Source organism: Saccostrea cucullata, unplaced genomic scaffold (genome assembly GCF_032062105.1).
Source record: "Saccostrea cucullata isolate Sc308-1 unplaced genomic scaffold, CSIRO_AGI_Scuc_v1 ctg16, whole genome shotgun sequence".
In the NCBI taxonomy this organism is placed as follows: Eukaryota; Metazoa; Mollusca; class Bivalvia; order Ostreida; family Ostreidae; genus Saccostrea; species Saccostrea cuccullata.
Genome location: NW_026933130.1, coordinates 446,973 through 467,855, shown reverse-complemented (window position 1 = coordinate 467,855; position 20,883 = coordinate 446,973). Strand labels below are relative to the sequence as shown.

At 33.3% G+C, this 20,883-nt stretch overlaps 2 protein-coding genes across 2 annotated transcripts; both read right to left on the bottom strand.

The window, feature by feature from the left end:
- Positions 1-4,797: 4,797 nt before the first annotated feature.
- On the bottom strand, positions 4,798-7,473 carry LOC134237326 (uncharacterized). Its single transcript, XM_062719432.1, has 2 exons — positions 7,256-7,473; positions 4,798-5,307 (listed from the first exon to the last, which is right to left on the bottom strand). Exons 1-2 carry the CDS (start codon positions 7,300-7,302, stop codon positions 5,052-5,054), a joined length of 303 nt encoding a protein of 100 aa, XP_062575416.1. The 5' UTR covers positions 7,303-7,473; the 3' UTR covers positions 4,798-5,051.
- Positions 7,474-13,899: 6,426 nt separating this feature from the next.
- LOC134237325 (tubulin beta chain-like) lies at positions 13,900-19,812 on the bottom strand. Its single transcript, XM_062719431.1, has 7 exons — positions 19,679-19,812; positions 15,868-15,976; positions 15,606-15,716; positions 15,044-15,496; positions 14,677-14,919; positions 14,375-14,560; positions 13,900-14,262 (listed from the first exon to the last, which is right to left on the bottom strand). Exons 1-7 carry the CDS (start codon positions 19,733-19,735, stop codon positions 14,081-14,083), a joined length of 1,341 nt encoding a protein of 446 aa, XP_062575415.1. The 5' UTR covers positions 19,736-19,812; the 3' UTR covers positions 13,900-14,080.
- Between the last annotated feature and the right edge of the window lie 1,071 nt (positions 19,813-20,883).

Sequence of the window (20,883 nt, the reverse complement as noted above, 5' to 3'; positions counted from 1 at the left end):
AACTTTTACACAGAATATTAATGTACAGAAAGTAGTTTCAGAACTGTTTTTCTACGGTTGACAAATTCAGACAGATAAACCAGAAATCTACAGATCCAAGAATTGTTAAAAACCTCTGATTTACAGCCTTTCCATCATACACGTACGTATTCGTTAGATCTAAGTTATTGTGAGATGTTTTATTTATTCCAAGAGCTCAAGAAAACAATCAAAAGAAGACTTAATTACTTTTAGAAAAATCACTTTACATATCTATGCTTATTTACGGCAGCGTTTTCAAACAAGAACAAGATATGTTTATGAAACACCTATGTCCCCGTATGGCAGCTTATGGCAAGGGTTGAAGTTTTTCAAACACAAGTCAAACTCCAAACACAAAGGTCGAAATTGTTGGTATCCAAAAGAAAGTCTTGTCACAAGAAATACACCTGTGCATTATGAAAACCCTAGTGTTAACTGTTCAAAAGTTATAACCAAGATTTTTTTAAAAAGTGGATCAAACTTCAAAGTCAAGGCCAAACAGTCAAAAATATTTTAACTAATTGAAAGGTCTTTTCACAATGAATACACATTGAAGTATGAAAGCATTAGCACCAACTGTTCAAAAGTTATGGCCAAGGTTGATGTGTGGAAACTTTTGGTAAATGTGGGTCAGACTCCAAGGTCCTGAGTTCAATTTTGGTGGTACACAAAGAAAGGTCTTATCACATACAATATACTAGTGAAATATAAAAGCCCCACCATCTCAAAAATTATGGCCAAGGTCAAAGTTTCGCGTACAAACAAACAGTCAAACAGACAGAAGGACAGGGTAAAAATTATACTAAAGTTTACCCCTGAATCTTTGATTAAAGGGGCGTAAAAATAGCCCCAGGACCATTTTTTGGAGTTACTTTTTAGAAAGCTGCTGAAATTTCCCCAATGCAATGTTTACAATTTAACATAAAAACTGTACACACCGGACCTAATATCTATAGGAATAAACCTGTATATATAAAGGCAACATGTTTGGAGACGTCGACCTAGCTTTTCGTCTCAATAATAAGGCGACATTTTCGGGTTCCACTAAAAAGTAACCTATGTTTTGACAGCCATCAAATATATCATCTTTTTTAAAATTTATTCTTTGTAGATCATTATGCCCCCATAATCGAAGATTCGGGGATATATTGTTGTTGTCATGTCTGTTCCCCCGTTTGTCTTTCTGTTTGACTACAAAAACTTTATAACCTTGCCCATAACTATTGAGTGGATGGGGCTATATGGCTTTCATATTTCATAGGTGTAATCTTTGTGACAAGACCTTCCGATGGGTTTAATATCTTTTGACCTTGATCCACTTTAAAAAAAAAAAAAAACTTGAACTTTGGCCATAACTTTTAAACAGTTAGTACTAGGATTTTCATATTTTACTATTGTATTCCTCGTGACAAGACCTTCATTTGGATACCAAATTTTGACTTTTGACCTTGACTTCAGAGTTTGATTTGCATTAATTTTGAGACACTTCAACCCTCATTATAATTTAAGCTGCCATACAGGGGCATCAGTGTTTCACAAACATATCTAGTTGGCACATGTTTTCTCTTTTAAAAGTAATCGCAAGGAAATAATATTCTCATGTAATAAAAACATTTTAGATTTTTTTCCTTACAAATAAGAACTCAATAAAATCTTAGTATGATAATAAAATGTTTAGAGTCTTCGCAATTTCTCTCACTGTAAAAATGGAATTCAAAGATGCTTTGTTGCTCAAAACATTGACAATTTTAAGTATATCTATGCAGAATTTGATCTACCAGTTCGACTGGAATTTTTTGACAATCAAAAAAAAAAAAATATTTCTCAATCCATCTGAACACTGTTCAGCGTGAAACTCTTTTACATGGATATCAAAACCAAAGACCTTTTCAGTGATTTGGGTAGTGAAGCAGTTCTTTCCTAAATTTAATCTTGCCAATAGTAATTCCATTCCAACTTTATTCTTGTGAATTACAACTTCAATATTGGCTTTGTCAACTTAAACCTTGGATTTTCCTATTTTAAAAATGGAAATTCCAACTTTGAAAGTTGTTTATTCCAACTTTAATTTTGACTTTTACAACTTCAAAATTGGTAATTCCAACTTTAATCTTGGCTTTACCTATTTTTATCTGGGATATTCTAGCTTTTATCTTGGCATTTCCAACTTTAATCTTGACTTCTCCAACTTCAAGCCTGGCTTTTCCTATTCTAAAATTAGAAATTCCAACTTTAATTTGACTTAACTTTTCCAACTTTAATCTTGGCTTCACAATCTCTGTTCGTTTTTTTTTTTTTTTTTTTTTTGCATATATTCAGATACTTTTCAGTGTTATTCGGATTGCCGTTTTATACATGTAACTTCAATGGAAAGAACGATATTATAGTGATAAAAGAGGGGGGCGGTTATCGTGTTTTCATAAACAGAATTAATACATTTAGCTCGTGTCTTTCTAACAGAAAAATTAATATGGTGATGATACATCCTCCATGTATTTATCAAACACCTACAAAGAAATGTTATCATTACAGTCTCAAAAACAAAATAAAATTTTATGTCTGATCTCATGAGCAGACTTGGTTGAACTCCTTTCATCGGAGTTGGAATTATCTATAAAATTACATGATGGACCAAAAGAAATATAAGGTCTTTTTTTACTCGAAATATAATTGATACAGATTGCTAGTTATTGCTTACCAATTCGTTTCAGTGTATCAAGTTTGCATTTATAGGGTTGGCAATGATTTAAAATGTATGGAAAAAACGAAAAAGGCTAGAAAAGCTATTAAAAAAATGGAAAAATCATTACTTAAGTTGTAAAGTCAAGATTTCAATTAGAATGTCCACGTGCTTTGAAGTTGGGATTACCAACTTTGAAGTTGGAGAAGCCAATTTTTATGTTGGAAAAGTCCAGATAATAGTTAGAATTACATACTTTAAAGTTGGAAAAGCCAAGATAAAAGCTGGATTTACCAACTTTATAGTTCATTTGGGATTTCCATCTTTTAAGTTGGAATTCTCAACTTTGAGTGGACTTATATAGGTCATGCATGATGTCTAATTCAATTAGGTAATCTGACTTTACATATTAAAATATTGATTAAGTTAAATTAATTATCAACTTTAAAATATATTACGTTGCACCAAAAACGCTTCATGAGTAGCGACCATGCTTACTTTGAAATTGAATTCCCTTGCGACGCCTGCAGGAAAATGCAAACGGTTTTTGCAATTATGAGTTTTAGTGAAAAGTAAACTACGTCTTCATCTATTGTGATATATCGGATGTTGAAGGACTCACTGAACGATTTTCATTGCTACTGACAACTGAGACTGATACATGAAGAATATGGAGATAACGAACAGTATTCAATATCAAAGTCCATAAAACAATACAAAATAGGAGCAGAGCAAACACGGACCTCCGAAACATCAGAGGTGGGATCAGGTGCCATGGAGGAGTGAGCATCCCCTGCTGATCGGTCACACCCGCTGTGTGCTCATTGTCATGATCGTGAAATAACGGAAAAATCTTCGTCAATTTAGTGTATAAATAATGGACTAACAATTGGTATGAAAAACGTCAGTCAGCATTTGACTCAATGATAAATTGTATTTGCTGACAAGGTCATTGTATCGACCATGTAGCTATTCTTACTAACGCAAGCTCAATAACCTTGTAACGGGATCATGAACCAGGTATTCCGATCATCTATATGGTGTTTATTACCTGCATATTGAAGCTTAATTTGCAAACAAAAGCAGTTTTACTATGCGATGTTAAATAGGTTTTTTTTTAATTTTTCACTGTTTGTCTCATTTCTTTGTAAAATAAAATTTTTGGTTTCAGCTTAAGATGAACCTTCAACTTCCATATAAATGTCGAAAACATCTCGATTCTCACTTACTTAGAAACTTCATTAGTTTTACCCTTAAGAAAGTTCAAGTGCAATGCTGGTGCATTTAATTAGATTGCTAATACTTTTACATTCCATCCTGCTCTTTATGTGTTGAAAACAATCGTTGTAAATCAACGGACAAAATCTTGGAATCCAAAAGTTGTGAAAATTTCATTTAGAATTATAACTTTCTGGCTTGTAAACACGAGTTCCTAACTAATATTCTGGGCCTCTTATCGTACCAAGGCTGGTGGTTTATGCTCACTTGTTCAAGGGTTCACACTCGGGATGTATTCCTGTAAAAGCTATTATAAAAATTGTCTTTAAGCCCATCCTTTGGTTTATTTCCGTTTCAGAAAATACAATCGAAATGTTCTTTTTACTGAAATCAATTTAATTTTTCATCAAACTTGGTTCTTGACTTATAAAAGGTTAATAATTTCTCTTCCTTTTATTAAGGAAAAAATCACTTATATGTCAGGGTTTTTTCTTCATTAAAATACATATGCAGTTATAATACACCACCTTACGTTTGATTTAGGAAATTTATAATCTACCAATACTGAATACAAGTTATACTTTGTCACCGTGATTGTTTAAAAACAAATACAACTATACTTGAACATAATCAGGGTATGGTATACAGTGATTCAACATTTTACTGTTACTCTTTCCTTTAAAAATGAAACTAAAAGTTTAATTTCTTGTCTAGGTAGCGCTTTATCGATTTAAGCAAATGCACAGTGCATGCCAAAGGATTGCCAATACCAAGAAATTACTTGAAAATGCTCTTTCATCAGTGTTTCCCATGTTCTCGTCAATCCCATGTGATAACTGGGTGACAAGTTTTACTTTCCTTTGGGTAAAGATTTACTCTTTAATTGACAGATACATTTATGAAACAGGTTAAGACACATAACTATACAAATACAACACAAAAAGATTCGTGTAGAGACCATAGCAAGAGCAAATGGGGTCTTCAGGTCCACAAATGAGTTTTAGCAACACATTGGAAGGCCATTCTTAATTAAACACCAGCTTCCAAAATCAAGGCTAAACAATATATGAAATATTTAAAGAAAAATAACACAAGATTCTATTTTGTCAAGTGGGCGTGGTCTTGCAGTTCATTATTCTTTGGTCAGACTAATTTGTTCGCTGTCACTGTTAACTTTAACCTTGAATCCTTTGTCAGCCTCATCCCGCGGGATAATGTTCCACTGCTTGAAGTGTTGCTCAAAGTGTTGGTTATTCTCATTAAATGTCCTTTTCCTTATTTTGACTTCAGATTCTCCATGAAAATTGATCACGTGATGCACAGCGTCTTCAAAACAGTCAGAACCTACACTGCAGTAGCCGCAGAAATAGGTGTAGTCTTCGCTATGTCTGGAACGAGAACCAAGTACCTGGTTAACAATATAAGAATATCGTTTGCAGGTAAAAATAGTATCATGAATAAAAATCCACAATTCAAATATAAATTCTATTGCAGATATTAAGGATAAATAAAAAAAATTTAAAAGTTGATTTAAACTATATGACAAACGTTTGTCTTTCCATTTGTGATTAGTTAACAATACATTATGCCCCCAATTATCAACTAAAAAATGAGTTGCGTCCTTATCCAATAAAAGTCCACAACTTATTACATGCTCTAAGATAGGATTGCAATGTATCATATTGCAAAAATTTTCCAACATACTGTCCCTTATATTAGTTTAGTGCTTCAGTATTGAATTGAATTTACAGGGAGATAAGGCTCACATTGTAAAGCTATTTAAGTACACGAGTTTTTACTTTCGTAGTTTCCTTGAAGAACAATAGCCTTTTTTATTTACAATTCTGCGACAGCTGAGGATTACAGATGGGTCTTGTTTGAATTAAATGTCGTTAGATTGGCGACATTTAGGTGGAGCAAATAATACTAATGCAAGGAAAGAAGCCACAAAAGCTAGTGAGTCCTTTATCTTAACTGCGTGGATAATATACTTTATCAACAGGACTCTGCTGCATTCTTTTATTTCTCCTTTACAATTTAACTGTACAATAAATCCTCTGTAACGTCTGCGTCATAGTACATATGCATATTATCGAAATGTCAGTGTCTATAGTTTTTTAATTACATTTAAGTAATTCCACTACACTCGATTGATATCATCCCACCCATGCTATAAAGAGATATTCAAAGAGGGGAATAAAATATGGCGATAAAGAACAATATTAAAGCTCCAAAGGCCATCGACACAATGCAAATCGGGAGTAGAGCAAGCACGGACCTCTATAACCTTGGTAGTGGGATCAGGTGCCATGGAGAAGTGAGCACCCCCTGTCAACTGGTCACACCCGCCGTGTGCTCCTTGTCATGATTAAACAAACGGGAAAATCAATAGACAATTTAGTGTTTAACTAATGGCCAAACAATTAAAATGAAAAAGAGAGATCCGACTCCATGACAGATTGTATTTGTTGACAATCGTACGGTAATAATATATTTATGGCTGTCTTCCTTCAACTCATAGTTAGAGGGAGAACAGCTCTTTGAACAATAAAGATAAAATGTTCATTTATTGAATATAAATGACAATAAACAAATAGAAATACAATATTTATATGTAATAAATTAATCTGTGATAGAGCTGAAATAGAAAACAGTAACATTTTTACTTCATTTGACTTCTTTAGAGCTGATAATCAATAAGAACGAAAACAGTAGTGAACGTACGTTGGTTATTGGAAGCACACGTGTAAACATGGAATCTGTTCATGTAGCCGATACTCACTGCTAATCCAGTGAGCTTTTACCATTTTATCATGTTACTTTTTCTAATCAGATTTGTCAGTTTTCCGTCTCCAGTAAATTCAAATTATTTTGATCATCGCAAGAATTTAAAAATGTTACTTAAATAAACAAATATATCAGCAGCCATTTTCATACAATTTAACGGATGTGATTTAACAGATTTTGGCGAGAATTAATTCATCTTTCTTTTCATACATAATTATAAAATGGCCTGCAATACCCTGTAGGATAAAGTGAGAGGTAAACAACAAGACTTTTGTAAATGTTACTGTAGAAACTATGTAGATAACAAGAAACAATTACGTCGTGAATAAATATTTATTGGCAAACCTCTAAAGCAGACAATAAACTTTCTTGGAGTATACAACAGGTGTACGGTAGCAAATTACATTAAATAAAGCATCCGAGAGTTTACAAGAGACAGGCAGACAACGATAACAAGATTCGCATAAAATTAGCCAGGAATGCCTCTCTAAATGCATTAAAAAATCTTAAGTATCTAACTAGCCTTGTTTATTTATAAGAGCTACTTACTTTCGTATCACTTTTTGTCTCTCCAACTTCTTCTTATGGGAAGACATGCTTCATGGCGCCTTCATGTCGATTTCTATATTCCCAATCTTACGAAATTAAACACACAAATTAAAAAAAAAACAAGGGAACCTAAATCCGCGGCTTGCTTGAAGCATGCAGCTGCGTCATGACGATGAAAAGGAGCGTGCAACTCTCGTCTGCTGTTGTTCATTCAGAAGTGCGCATAAGAGCGGATATCCTGCGGCTTGAGCCAAAATGTCAAAAGATCATATTTAGGAAATTCCATATACACATGTAATATCTCAATTCATCTTTATAATAGCAAATTATTTTTTAATAAGTACACCGAAATTATCTTGTCCTGTGAATTGATTTTCTAGGAAATGTGTTCTTCCTGGGTAATTAGATTTTTCCTGCGTATTATGTATAAATATAGGTCGGCTATTTATGATTGCTTTTGAAGATAGAACTAGAGATTAAAATATTTTGAGATCTACAGCATCACCAATTGACTTAAGGAAGTATATTTCAAATAAAGAAAATATTAAATACTTTTAAACACAACAATAAAACTCTACAAATTTTGACATTTAAAGACGAGATTGACATTGTAAGCTTACTGTAGATCATGACACCTTATATTCACGAGGTACTAGTAGACATTAACTCCTTATTAGCGAGACAAAATTTTCACGAATATAGGTTACTGTTTTTAGAACTTATTTTTAGGTATGTCCCTTAGTATACTGGAAAATGGCAGATACCTATGGTTTCCTGGACTTGTTTCTTCCTTCTGATAGATGTAAAAACAAGTCAAAAGTCGACAGATCTGGCGAATTTTTGTTAATGTGAAAAAACATTAATTCTCTGTTTATCCCGAAAACCCCTTTACTCTTCAGAACGTGCGGGTTTGGACGCTGTCATGGAGAAATTTAATGTAGTGGATTCCTGATTCTGGGTCCCTCCTCTAACAAACCTTTCGATTTTTTTGCAAAAATATTGCTTTCTAGACTCCTCCAGAAATTGGGTACCTGTAAAGTGCGAAACGAAATAGAAACGAAACGAAACGAAATCTGCCGAAACGAAACGAAATCTGCCGAAACGAAACGAAATCTACCGAAACGAAACGAAACCTACCGAAACGAAACGAAATCACGACGAAACGAAACGAAACCTGCCGAAACGAAACGAAACAAAACTATGAAAATGTTTGGGTTTTTTTTTTTCAAATCAAGGTACACGTATATAATTATATATGTGTAACTGCATGTGAACTTTTTTTTTAATCAAATAAAATTTATATACACATGTATATATATATATATAGTTCAAGCACTTGTTAATATAAAATTTTAGATTATTGATAAATTATGCTCCCTTCTCAGTCTAATGATGTATTTACATGTTTACCAGCTGCAAATATGCACGAGCGTACTATGCATGTATAATTTCAATATGTGCAGTATTTTCCAATTTTTATATCTTACTCTTATTTTCAGTCCTTATTTATCTAGATACAATATATCTATCAAAATTGATGTTGTTATATGTAAAGGTTCGTTTATGTACGGGTCGAAATAAAGTCACTGTACTGTTGTATTGCGAATGTCTTAAAACATAGGATAAACCAGCGACTTAGAGTATTTAGTAATCGATTCCGAGGTGTCTGGTTTTATTGTTCAGTTATACATGTAACTACAACCGGAATCTTGTGTATCCTTTCTACGTACATACAATCCTATTTTTATCGAGGTATTTTTCGAAAAAGAAATGAGTGGTTTGCAATAAAATACATCATTAGACTGAGAAGGGAGCATAATTTATCAGTAATCTAAAATTTTATATCAACAAGTGCTTGAACTATATATAATTTTATATATATACATGTGTATATAAATTTTATTTGATTTTAAAAAAAAGTTCACATGCAGTTACACATATATAATTATATACATGTACCTTGATTTGAAAAAACCCCAAACATTTTCATAGTTTTGTTTCGTTTCGTTTCGGCAGGTTTCGTTTCGTTTCGTCGTGATTTCGTTTCGTTTCGGTAGATTTCGTTTCGTTTCGGCAGATTTCGTTTCGTTTCGTTTCTATTTCGTTTCGCACTTTACAGGTACCCCCAGAAATTAAACTGTCTCATCGAATACGACTTTGAACAACAATACCACTAATATTTAAGAAAATTGCATATAAATCTGGGTTTGTGATCTTGCATATCTTTGCTCTTGTCAGACCTTCGCTGTTTTTTATCAAGTACATCTTGTGGTAAATTTTGTTTTGAGGTTTTTAAGCAATAGATTCATGTTCCATTATCTGTTTGAATATCAAACAAACGTGGATAACTACAATTACTAATATTTTAAAAGAATTGTTAAGACATTCGTACACGCTGTCGTTTTCACTCATTTTTCAAAATATAGGGTGACCTTTGAGTACTAAGCTTTTTTACTTTCAAACGTTTCTTAAAAACAGTGTAAACTACTCCCGATATATTATTTGTTGAAATTTGGCAAACAGTACTTATAATTTTTGTTGGCAAGGACGGTACCCATTTTTGATGCCCATTATATAATTTTTTATCATTGAAATCCACCTGCTCATTTGTCTATAAAACAGGCATTGGTTGCTGTAAATGTCACATATTTCAGTGAATATTTCTTTGGAATTTTTAACAGGTTTTACAGCAGCTTTAATGAAGCTTTTATTTTCACTATAGTTTACTGATTTTTTACCATTCATTTATGATGCAGTGTCTCGAATAGCCTTTGTTTCCAAGCTTCTCACGATGAAACTAAGTGATGAAAAGTGGTCACATAAACTTATTAATTCATTAAAGATTCAATAATGAGAGAAAGTCATGTTTAATGTCATATGATATCTGTATAGTATGTCATACAGTTCAGGAAATTATTTATTGAACAACCCTCGTACGTCGTCTATATATCTAAATGTCGAATTGAAGGCCTAATCTATACGAGAATGATACTTTCGTGAGCACACTTTCTAGCGTATTTACACGAAAATTAAGTTCTGACGAGTAAAAACTGGTTTACAGTATTCATTGGTTCATTGTGGGGAGATTTAAGGATTACTTCCTTTTTCTTTAAAAACAATCTACTGAGAAAATACAAATAATTTTAACTTTTTTTTGAATGAAAAGAAAGAAAAATAATTTCTTTTTATACTTATTTATTTATCTATTTTTTTGGGGGGGCACATATATTTGCAACAGATGTCAACTAGTTTACAAATACATATACGAGGATAAAATGAAGAACTCCAAACCACAATCAAGTTTAGTGATGTCCGTACCTATACACCCATTCCCCCAACTCCCTCCTCATCCCGAAAAAAATCTACAGTTTTTTTTTATCTATTCGGTGCTGATTTAAATTTTCAGCTCAACAAATGGCTAACTTTTATTAATATCAAGTATTGAAATTGTTTTTAAAATTCTGGCAGTTACTCTTTTCATGCTTCCCTTGTCAGGTGGGACTTGCAAAAAATGAAATGAGGAAGTAGAGCCCTGATATGCACTTAATTATTTACAGGCTATTTATAATTAGATAACAGGTGTTTACTTTCAACCATTTAAAAATAAAATCTGTTAGAAACTAAAAGGACTGTTGCAAAGTCAAGACCACTATGTTTCCTTTCGCTAGACACATTCTTTAGGTCAAAAGTCAAGGGACTTGTACAGAAATTTTCTGTGGAGACGAATGTCTTTTTATGATGACTAAAACCAATACAACGATTCGTAGAGACTTTTAATTGTTAAATTCTAGAATGTAAAAAGAAACTTCACCAAAATTTTATCCCCTTAGGCTACCATTATGTTTCTTTTCGCTAGACACATTCTTTAGGTCAAAAGTCAAAGGACTTGTACAGAAATTTTCTGTGGAGACGAATGTCTTTTTATGATGACTAAAACCAATACAACGATTCGTAGAGACTTTTAGTTGTTAATATCTAGAATGTAAAAAGAAACTTCACCAAAATTTTTACCCCTGAGGCTACCGAGGACAAAATGCAATAATTCTTCAGAATAATAAACGAAAAGTGATTTTTGTTAAAATCTATGCTTACTTTGTTCGAAAAACCTTATTCTTCCCTCTCATCGTTGTGTCAAACACTTGCATAACTTAAAAGATGAAAGGTAGAACTTATTTTAATTTTTTTAAGAATAATATATCTACTAGCCTTCTTACTGTCTCTTGCCTCCAAGTCCCTCGTACAAAGTAAACTGCTTTCCCGAACTGGAACATGATTCAAAATTCTTAAGATCAAAGGGTTATGATTCCAATCCCCACATATTTCTATTCAGAAAAAACTGCAAACAGGAAAGAATAAAACTCTTCAGCTGGCAAATATAAAATTTAATACTTCCATGTGAGATAAATATGCACATAAATGTAAATATTCCTTCCTGCTCGGCGTTTATGAATGTGAACTCTTGAGAAATTAAAGAACACAAGAAAATTAATTTAATTACATGTAGCATCATTTCCACACACGCATGCACACTCAAAAGCTTCTCATTCAATTAAATTGGAATTCAGAAATATTTTTTAAGGACAATAGTACAAAAATACTACTTTTTAGTTTACATACATGTATATAGAGTACAACTAAATAGAACAATCTTTTAAATCTTTCTAGAATAGATATAAACAGGAGTAATGAATGCATGAAGATTGATGGCAATTTTTAATGACAAATTTAGTAGTATATCTTGATGTTTAACATACTGTGATACTATAGTATTGTTGACAACGGTTCTGAAAAGAGTGTACTTTATGTTTTGGGCTAAATATAACTAGAGACTTCATTCCTCGAATTAATTTTTAAGAAGATAATTGTAAATCATGCACGTAAGTGATTTAGCTCTTAAATATTAAGTTAAAAGAAACATATCCATACATTGTATATCAATGTCTTAAACATGTTCTTTGCACAATTCGATCGATCTTGTTTAATCATCAAACCCATTTCAAATAGATGATCAGGGAAAGACATAAATTTTGATCTACCTACCTTAAAATGACATCGGTCGCTTTGAGAGACTTTTTTTTCTTGTCAATTAAATCGTTCAGACATCTCTGGTCGAGCCTCTTTATTGTAAATCACTCCTTTATTCCTCGAAAATTACGCTGATAACAAAATAAGACCGTGGATGCGATACATCAGTATCCGGTTGGGGTTATACACTTATGTAGGATAAAACCAGAGACCTCGGAATGGAAATCTTGGAAGTCTCTGGTTTTACTGTACTGTACCCCCAACCGAAAGTTGTAAAACATATAAAGTCTGTAAATGTATTGACGTAATTTCCATTTAATTGACAAGAAAAAAAGTCTCTCAAAGTGTCCGATGTCATTTTAAAATAGGTTAATGATTAATATATATCAACAAAATACGAGCTTGAAGCGGGGATACCTAAAATTAAGTTAGGTACCTTCTTCTAAAAAATAAGTAGGGGTCCCCTATTAAGAAACTGCCTCCACGACATCAATATTTTATTTTCAAAGAGTAATAAAATTCTAACGGATTAATTTTATTTTTACCAGAAACGATCTAAGATTTTTTTTTTTAATACCTGTATACCAAACAAAATCTTACACTTCAAATTTGATGTACCCCCCTCCCTCCCCCGGTTTATGCAAATTAAAGCACTTGAAGAAGAAGACTGAAAGTTTGATTAAATTTATCCTGTACATGTTAAAGTACAACTTATTAAAACTTTTTGTCTTTTAGTTGTCGCCCGCGTGGTGCAGTGGTTAGAGCGTCTGCTCTTGAGTCGCGAAGTAAGGAGTTGATTCTTACATCGCGGGTTCAAATCCCACAGTGGGACGTGGAGACCGTCCTTCGGATAAGACCGAATAAACCGAGGTCCCGTGTCGCAGTAGGTGCTGGCACGTAAAAGATCCCTCCCTGCTCAATGGCCCTAAGTTTCGATTATAGGACAAAATTTGCAGCTCTCCACCGGCAAGAGTTGGCGTCTCCATATGAGTGAAAAATTCTCGAGAGAGACGGTAAACAAAATACAATCAATCAATCAATCAATCTGTCTACTAGTTAAGTGTTTTAACATTGCTGATCCATCGTTATTATTTGATGGTACGCTGCTATTTTGATTATATATAAAATGATATTATATCTCATTTCCTAATCACACACATCGTCGGAAACCAAGTTTTTAACTCTTCGTTCCTCTTTCCGTGCCTCGTGGGTCCATCCCTCTTTCTTATGAAAAATAATTTAATTCTGGTTGTAACGCTGTATTTGATTGGATAAAAGATTTACTTTATATGATATTAAATGGGTTGCCTACGTCACAATGACTTTTGTCAAACACGTATTAATACGCCTGACGTACATTCAAATTTTGTAAAATTGAAGTCATTTTGTTAGAACAATCATCTTTTTTTCTTACATCAAATGAGTGAAAATTAAATTATAAGGAATGAATTTAATAGCTACCCATTTTATACGGTATAAACTGGGTTGGAACAATTAACGTTTTTTTATAAACCGCTTCGCGGTTTATAAAGCGTAAACTGCCCCAACCCAGTTTATACCGTATAAAATGGGTAGCTATTAAATTCATTTCTTAAATGTTTACGAAAGACAAGACATAATGATTTTGAAATCATGTTTATTTTTTTGTTCAGAGCCACAAAATACGATATTTTGCGTAGTGATGTTGTAAGCTCTTACAATTTATTAATTAGATAGTCCTAATCTCATCTATGATTTCCATTGTAAACTAATATAAATATAATTGGACGGATGACGTAGTTGCTGCGTTTTTTATAATGTCTATTGCGCTTCTTCCTCTCCTTCTTCCTCCTCGAATTCGCCTTCCTCTTCCGCTGTTGCATCCTGGTACTGTTGGTATTCAGACACTAGATCGTTCATGTTGGACTCCGCCTCAGTAAACTCCATCTCGTCCATACCCTCACCGGTGTACCAGTGCAAGAAAGCCTTACGACGGAACATGGCTGAAAAGGGAAAAATTCTCATTAACAAATGAATCAAAATGCGTAATGCATTCTTAACTTGGTTTCCAATTGAAAAAACCCTACAATGTTTTCAAAAATTTAACAAGCTTACCAGTGAATTGTTCAGACACACGCTTGAAGAGCTCCTGAATGGCAGTTGTGTTTCCAACAAATGTCGCTGACATCTTGAGACCGCGTGGTGGGATGTCGCAGACGGCGGTCTTGACGTTGTTGGGGATCCATTCTACGAAGTAGCTGCTGTTCTTGTTCTGGACGTTCAACATCTGCTCGTCAACCTCTGGAAATTTGAATGAAGCATTTTAATGACGAGTGAAATTTACTTTTTCGAAAGGAAGAGAGTAATTTTGTATCTTTAAAGTTATTTTTAATTTAGTTACTTGTTGATATTAATACCTTTCATTGACATGCGACCACGGAATAGGGCGCTGACTGTCAGATATCTTCCGTGACGTGGGTCGCAGGCGGCCATCATGTTCTTGGCGTCGAAAATCTGTTGGGTAAGCTCAGGGACTGTCAGAGCTCTGTACTGCTGGCTACCACGTGATGTCAATGGAGCAAACCCGGGCATGAAGAAGTGAAGACGGGGGAATGGAACCATGTTGACAGCGATCTTTCTTAAATCAGCGTTCAGTTGACCTAAGTATCAAAGATTTGATGCTAGGATGCAGAGTTATGTGACATTGTTATTGCATTATAAACATTTGAAAATAACCTCTTTAAATGATTACTTTTCACTGTGTCAAACAATTTGATTATTTACCAGGGAAACGAAGACATGTTGTGACGCCGGACATGGTGGCTGAGATGAGATGGTTGAGGTCACCGTATGTTGGAGTGGTGAGTTTGAGGGTACGGAAACAGATGTCGTAGAGAGCCTCGTTATCAATACAGTATGTTTCGTCGGTGTTCTCGACCAGTTGGTGAACGGAGAGGGTAGCGTTGTAGGGTTCCACGACGGTGTCAGATACTTTTGGAGATGGGACAACGGAGAAAGTGTTCATGATTCTGTCTGGGTATTCTTCACGGATCTTGGAGATGAGGAGTGTTCCCATACCGGCTCCGGTACCCCCTCCCAGTGAATGTGTGAGTTGAAATCCCTGAATACAGTCGCAACTTTCCGCTTCCTTTCTGACAACGTCCAAAGCTGAGTCGATCAATTCAGCTCCTTCTGTGTAATGACCCTTAGCCCAGTTGTTCCCGGCACCGCTCTGTCCTGCAATGGAAAGTTTATCATGAAAAAGAATGCTTTATAAAATATATGAAACATTTGTATTTTACAGAACACCGTAGAGGGCTGGTGGAAGTAACTGTTGACGACTTACCGAACACAAAGTTGTCTGGTCTGAAGATTTGTCCAAATGGGCCTGATCGGACGGAGTCCATTGTTCCTGGCTCAAGATCGATAAGAATGCTACGAGGTACATATTTTCCACCTAGCAAAAAGTTTAGAATGTTTGATATCACAGAACTAAAAATATTTCGAACTAGTATATTCGTATTAAGTCATTTTTGGTTTTCTAAGTTGTATCAGGACTCTTATATACATGTATCAGTGCAGATATAGAACTGTTAGGGTCGCTGTACCTGTTGCTTCGTTGTAGTAGACGTTGATTCTTTCTAGCTGCAGGTCTGAATCTCCATGGTAGGTTCCTGTGGGGTCAATTCCATGTTCATCTGATATTACTTCCCAGAACTACAATAAGAACGAAAGACCATTCTTATAAGTTAAAGCTAAAAGAAAGAGACTGGGGTATTTTGTGATAATTTAAAATTGTCTTTGTTAATTTTTTTTATCAATTTACTGGCAAATTCAAATCAGTCCTTGTGTTGCTATAAAGGTATTAAAAATTATGAATTTATTAGCAACACAGATATTCATTAATAAAAAAATATATTCATAGCTTTAATCTAGAACCCCTTCAGACTGTTTAAGAAAAATTATTTATAAATTCCCTTGATCAGTTTTATGCTAAATATTTTTTTAAAATTAAATTAATTATGATGTTTAAATTTAAGACAAAATGTCAATAAGTTTTACTGACTTTGGAGGAGTACGAAGAATAAACTCTAGAATTATTTGTTTGGTGTAAGTGTTAAATTCGAAGGATAAGCGTTACCAAGGACCACAACTATTAAACAATCTTTAAATCAGAATATCATTGTTTCATTCAAATCCTCGCATCCGTTATAAAAGCTTATCACCGGTTATCGTTCTTCCATCAAGTAAGCAGGCACAATAGTTGGCCAATCAGAGAACAAATCTGTGATCATCACCAAATCGCCAGTGTATTTGCGATTCTTTGAGAGAAAAAAAGATTCTTTGATACGGGATTTTAAATTTTTGGTTCGAAGATAAAGAGTGCGAGGTGGTCTAAACAATGAAGAAGTTAAGGAACAAGCCTTTGACAGGTTGCCGCCTCTTACATTGTCTTCAGAGATGTCGTGAATGAACTTGTGTCGTTAACATCACCCAATATCAAACAGCAGCTTGTTTCAATTAAAACCCAAATAACATCTCATATTTTAAAGGCCCGACTTCAAAATGTGTTAAACTTAAATATTTAATGTTTTAAATTTTAAAAGATGTTTACACGTGTATTGTGTTTAGGTACATAAAACTACGGGACTGTTATATAAACTGTCAAGCTACACATCCTACTTTACTTTGATAAACAGCAAAGTTTTTCGCATTTAAATTCAATATTTGTCTCTTTTTTGATAAACGTGAAAGTGTAATTTTATCTCCTTAAATCTGTTGAAAGAGCTGTCGAAACCCTTGTTAAATGGAGAAAATTAAAGTTTCAAACCAGATGAATTATTATCATTATGAGTTGTCACTGGTTTGTTATCTCTATTTCGAACACGTCACTGAGAGGCGAAATCTCGTTGATTTCTCGCGGTCAAATATCTTGTATTTGCTTTCACTATTTAAACGGTATCACATTTTTTTCTGTTCTACTTGACACTTTCCATCTTCCGACGTATAGCATTTTTTTTTCTTATTAAGTACGCCTAATTTAGCAAAAAGTTTTCTTTTTTGCGTGGTGGAAGATTTTATTTTCAATGAGTACCGAAATCCCTTTTCGTCTCCTTGGTGACAAATTTTATTCAGTGATACAAAGATAACGACAGATCAGGACTGAGGTCTCGCACGCAATGTCAGCATATCTAGATCTAATTGTCAGAACTAACGTAAGGGTCTCTTCGATTGAGTAAGTTACAATAGAAAGAGCAACCGTCTTTTGTTATGTTGTATCAAATGTATCTAAATTTATTAAAGGTATTTGCTATATATTGTTGTTCGTTATTGGTGCACTTGTTCAAAATGTTTGCGGGGTAATATTGGAATTTGCGAAGTAAATTATTATTTTCGGTAACTGCAACAAACTTTTAAAATTAAAGATCGCCCACAGTTTTTCTAGTAATTGTATTTTTGTGCTTATTTCAAAATATCCAAATTATGATTAATTGAACAACCTTAAACATAATTGAGTGTAAAATGTAAGTCAATGATTTCACCTGCCCTGCAAAAGCATGGTTGATTAAACAATTATATATTTATTTCTCGTGTACATTAACCTTTGATTCCAATATAAGTGCTACTCTATTTGGATAATATTATTTTTTGACATTAGAACATCATTGTTAAGTGGTTCCTAACAATAAGACGGATTAGGTATTTGCCTTGATCATTTATAACTTAAGACAATATTTACTAAAGAATTGAGGTTTCTGACTATCTTTGCTAGAGAACGTATAACAATTTTCTCAGGGTTGACACAAACTTTAGTCCTAATTTCAATTAAGAAGTCTGAACCTGTAGATACTTTTGTTTGTCGTTTATTTTGCAAACACGATTTCAATATAATACCAGATAATTGTTTGAGGGTCTTTTGAAGAACTTCCTTTAGAATGCTTGATTTAACTCCCTTTTTACCGAACTCATAATATAAAATATAGGCAAAAACTTATCCTTTAGATAAATCTACAAAAAAGTTTTAAACCTTATATTATTTTTGTAGAAGTCTAGATTTGGGATATCGATTGATATTGGTATTTGTCTATTTTTTGAAACTGAACTATGCCCTGCCATATTTTCAGCGCTTATCACGTAATCCCTGGTAAATTGTTCCCAGGATTAGAGCAGGAAGACACTGGAATTGAATGGAATGACATTGATTTAAAAGCCCAGGAGCGGGGATTGTGCACCGGCGATTCAGGTCAGGATGCCGGCAAGTTATTGTGTCGCATCATTGTCCTAAAATCACACATGCTTGAAATCATTTGAAACATAAGAGTATTACAAAGAATTCTCATAAAATCAGATTTCCATTGGCTAATCAGCACCCTTCTAGATTACCGTTATTGCTCAGTTTACACAAAATATGCTTAGTTGTTTCTCGCGGCAAGCTTTTATCTACCCTTTCTTTTACAATCCCCTCTAATTCTTGTACAAACTTATATTATCTACCCGAATATATCACTTGATAATTGATCCAACTTTTTTTCTGTGCATTTATCAATGTCAGGTTTCCGCGTTTGTTCAGTTTTGTTGTTTATAGCGTCGTGAATGACGGCATCTGAATCCAAACGACAATCAGTTCAGAGTCGGATGTGTGAAACGTTTGATAAAAGATAAGAAATAATCAGAAATGTTACATAGGGGGGATTTAAAGCCCCTGGCCTGACTGTTGGTATCAGTACCCCGTTACAACTGATTATCTACTACCTGTTTGTTCCTGAACCCATTAGCAACACATACATTACACCCTGTTTTGTGTATTGTCAAAGTTGCCTTCTAAACACATCGTTCATTAAAAGGCAATAATTAAATGCTAACACACCAACAACAACTTGTATACATATGTACAATTATAACTACTGTGAATTAGTTCTTCGAGCAATCAAAAGAGCATGGATATTTTTAGACATTATATTGTCAGTTAATCTGAAATGTATGCCATGTTTATTTTTTCATTGAATCATTCATAAATAAAAATTGAAAATCGTACTTTTTATCACCAGATATTGATGGAAACAATTGAAAGTTTTATGCAATTGGTCCTCATTCTTTAATGTAAATGATATTATCATTACTGACTGATACTTCTGTTTATGATTTTGTATAATATTAATCTCTAAATTTTGAGGAAGATACATAAATAATATGAGATTTTTGAGCATATTCAAATTTTTAGGGAAATAATTCCTCTTTCTCATACTTATAATGAATTAGCAAGTTGAACATCAAAAAATATCTCTTGTCTCTTTGATTTTTTGATTTAATACACAACAAAACTTATTAAATGCAGAGTATAAGAACTCACTTTAAAAATAGTTTTTGCAAAAAAAGTGTCTTTTTCAATTTAAAAAAGAATTTATTTAAACAACCAACCTTAGCACCAATCTGGTTTCCACACTGACCAGCTTGCATATGAACAATTTCCCTCATTTTGTTGATTTGTGTTTAGCAAATTCACGAATCAGGCCCTAGCCCTCCTTTTATTTAATAAATTAAGATAACTACACGTGAAATAAATTGTCCGGATACTTATACCCTAGCCTCTTTACGCATTCCTTACGCCCTTTAAAAATAGTCCCAACATTTTTTTCTGAAATGTCTTGCTTTACGGATTTAAACTTCAATAAAAAATTTAAATCTCCAATGCATATGGAGATTTGTTTGAACTTATATTTAAATTTGTTTGAATTCTTAAAAATAAGCATATAGTGGAAAAACTTTAACATGAAATGCGTATGAATTTGCATGAAAGATGAACAGAGGACAAGACTACGCAAGAACAAGGACCAGTGATCAACCCTAGATACAGAGGAGTAAACATAAATAGAGAAATGTAACACATTTATTTGTAAATATTTGGTAGCTAAGTTTTTGTCATAATTACAATATACCTTATTAATTTTTAAAGAATCTAATCACATCTTTATTTAGTGTTAAGAAAACAAGGCTTTGACTTTAACATTACTATTTAATGGCATCAAAAATTAAATGGCATCATCCCTCTAGAGTCTCGAGTTTAGCGTTGTTCCTAATAACCCTCCTTCATGTGTGACCATTTCTTGTCATCGGTTTTGGCAGCATGTAAGGTGATGAAATAATCTTCGGTCTTATCATTTATATGAGTATGATATTCTCCAAAACAGTCAACCGTTACAGGAAATTATGAATTTGTTCCGATGTCTTTTGAATAGACTTTGATATATGCGTTTTACGTAATAAAGATGCATTTCATTTTGTCTACGTTTGCATAATCTTTTAAGGTTATTTAAAGAGAATTATGTACGAAAGAAAATTGATCTTAATGATAAATAAGATTTAGATTTTTATTTACAACAAATTCAAAAAACATATGCCATGTCTTTTAGTTCATCAGTTCAGATAACGTATCCTTTATGTGTGTTATGTATCTCTTTAAACAATTTCTCTTAATTTTAAACATTTGATTATTCTATAATTATCTTATCTATATGTAACAAGAATGGCCTAGACATTAAGTAGCCATGTTTGTAATGGAGTTGTAGTCAGAGACATACCTGGTACCCAGCAATTTCTATTTTCCAATGTACATAAATTTTCAA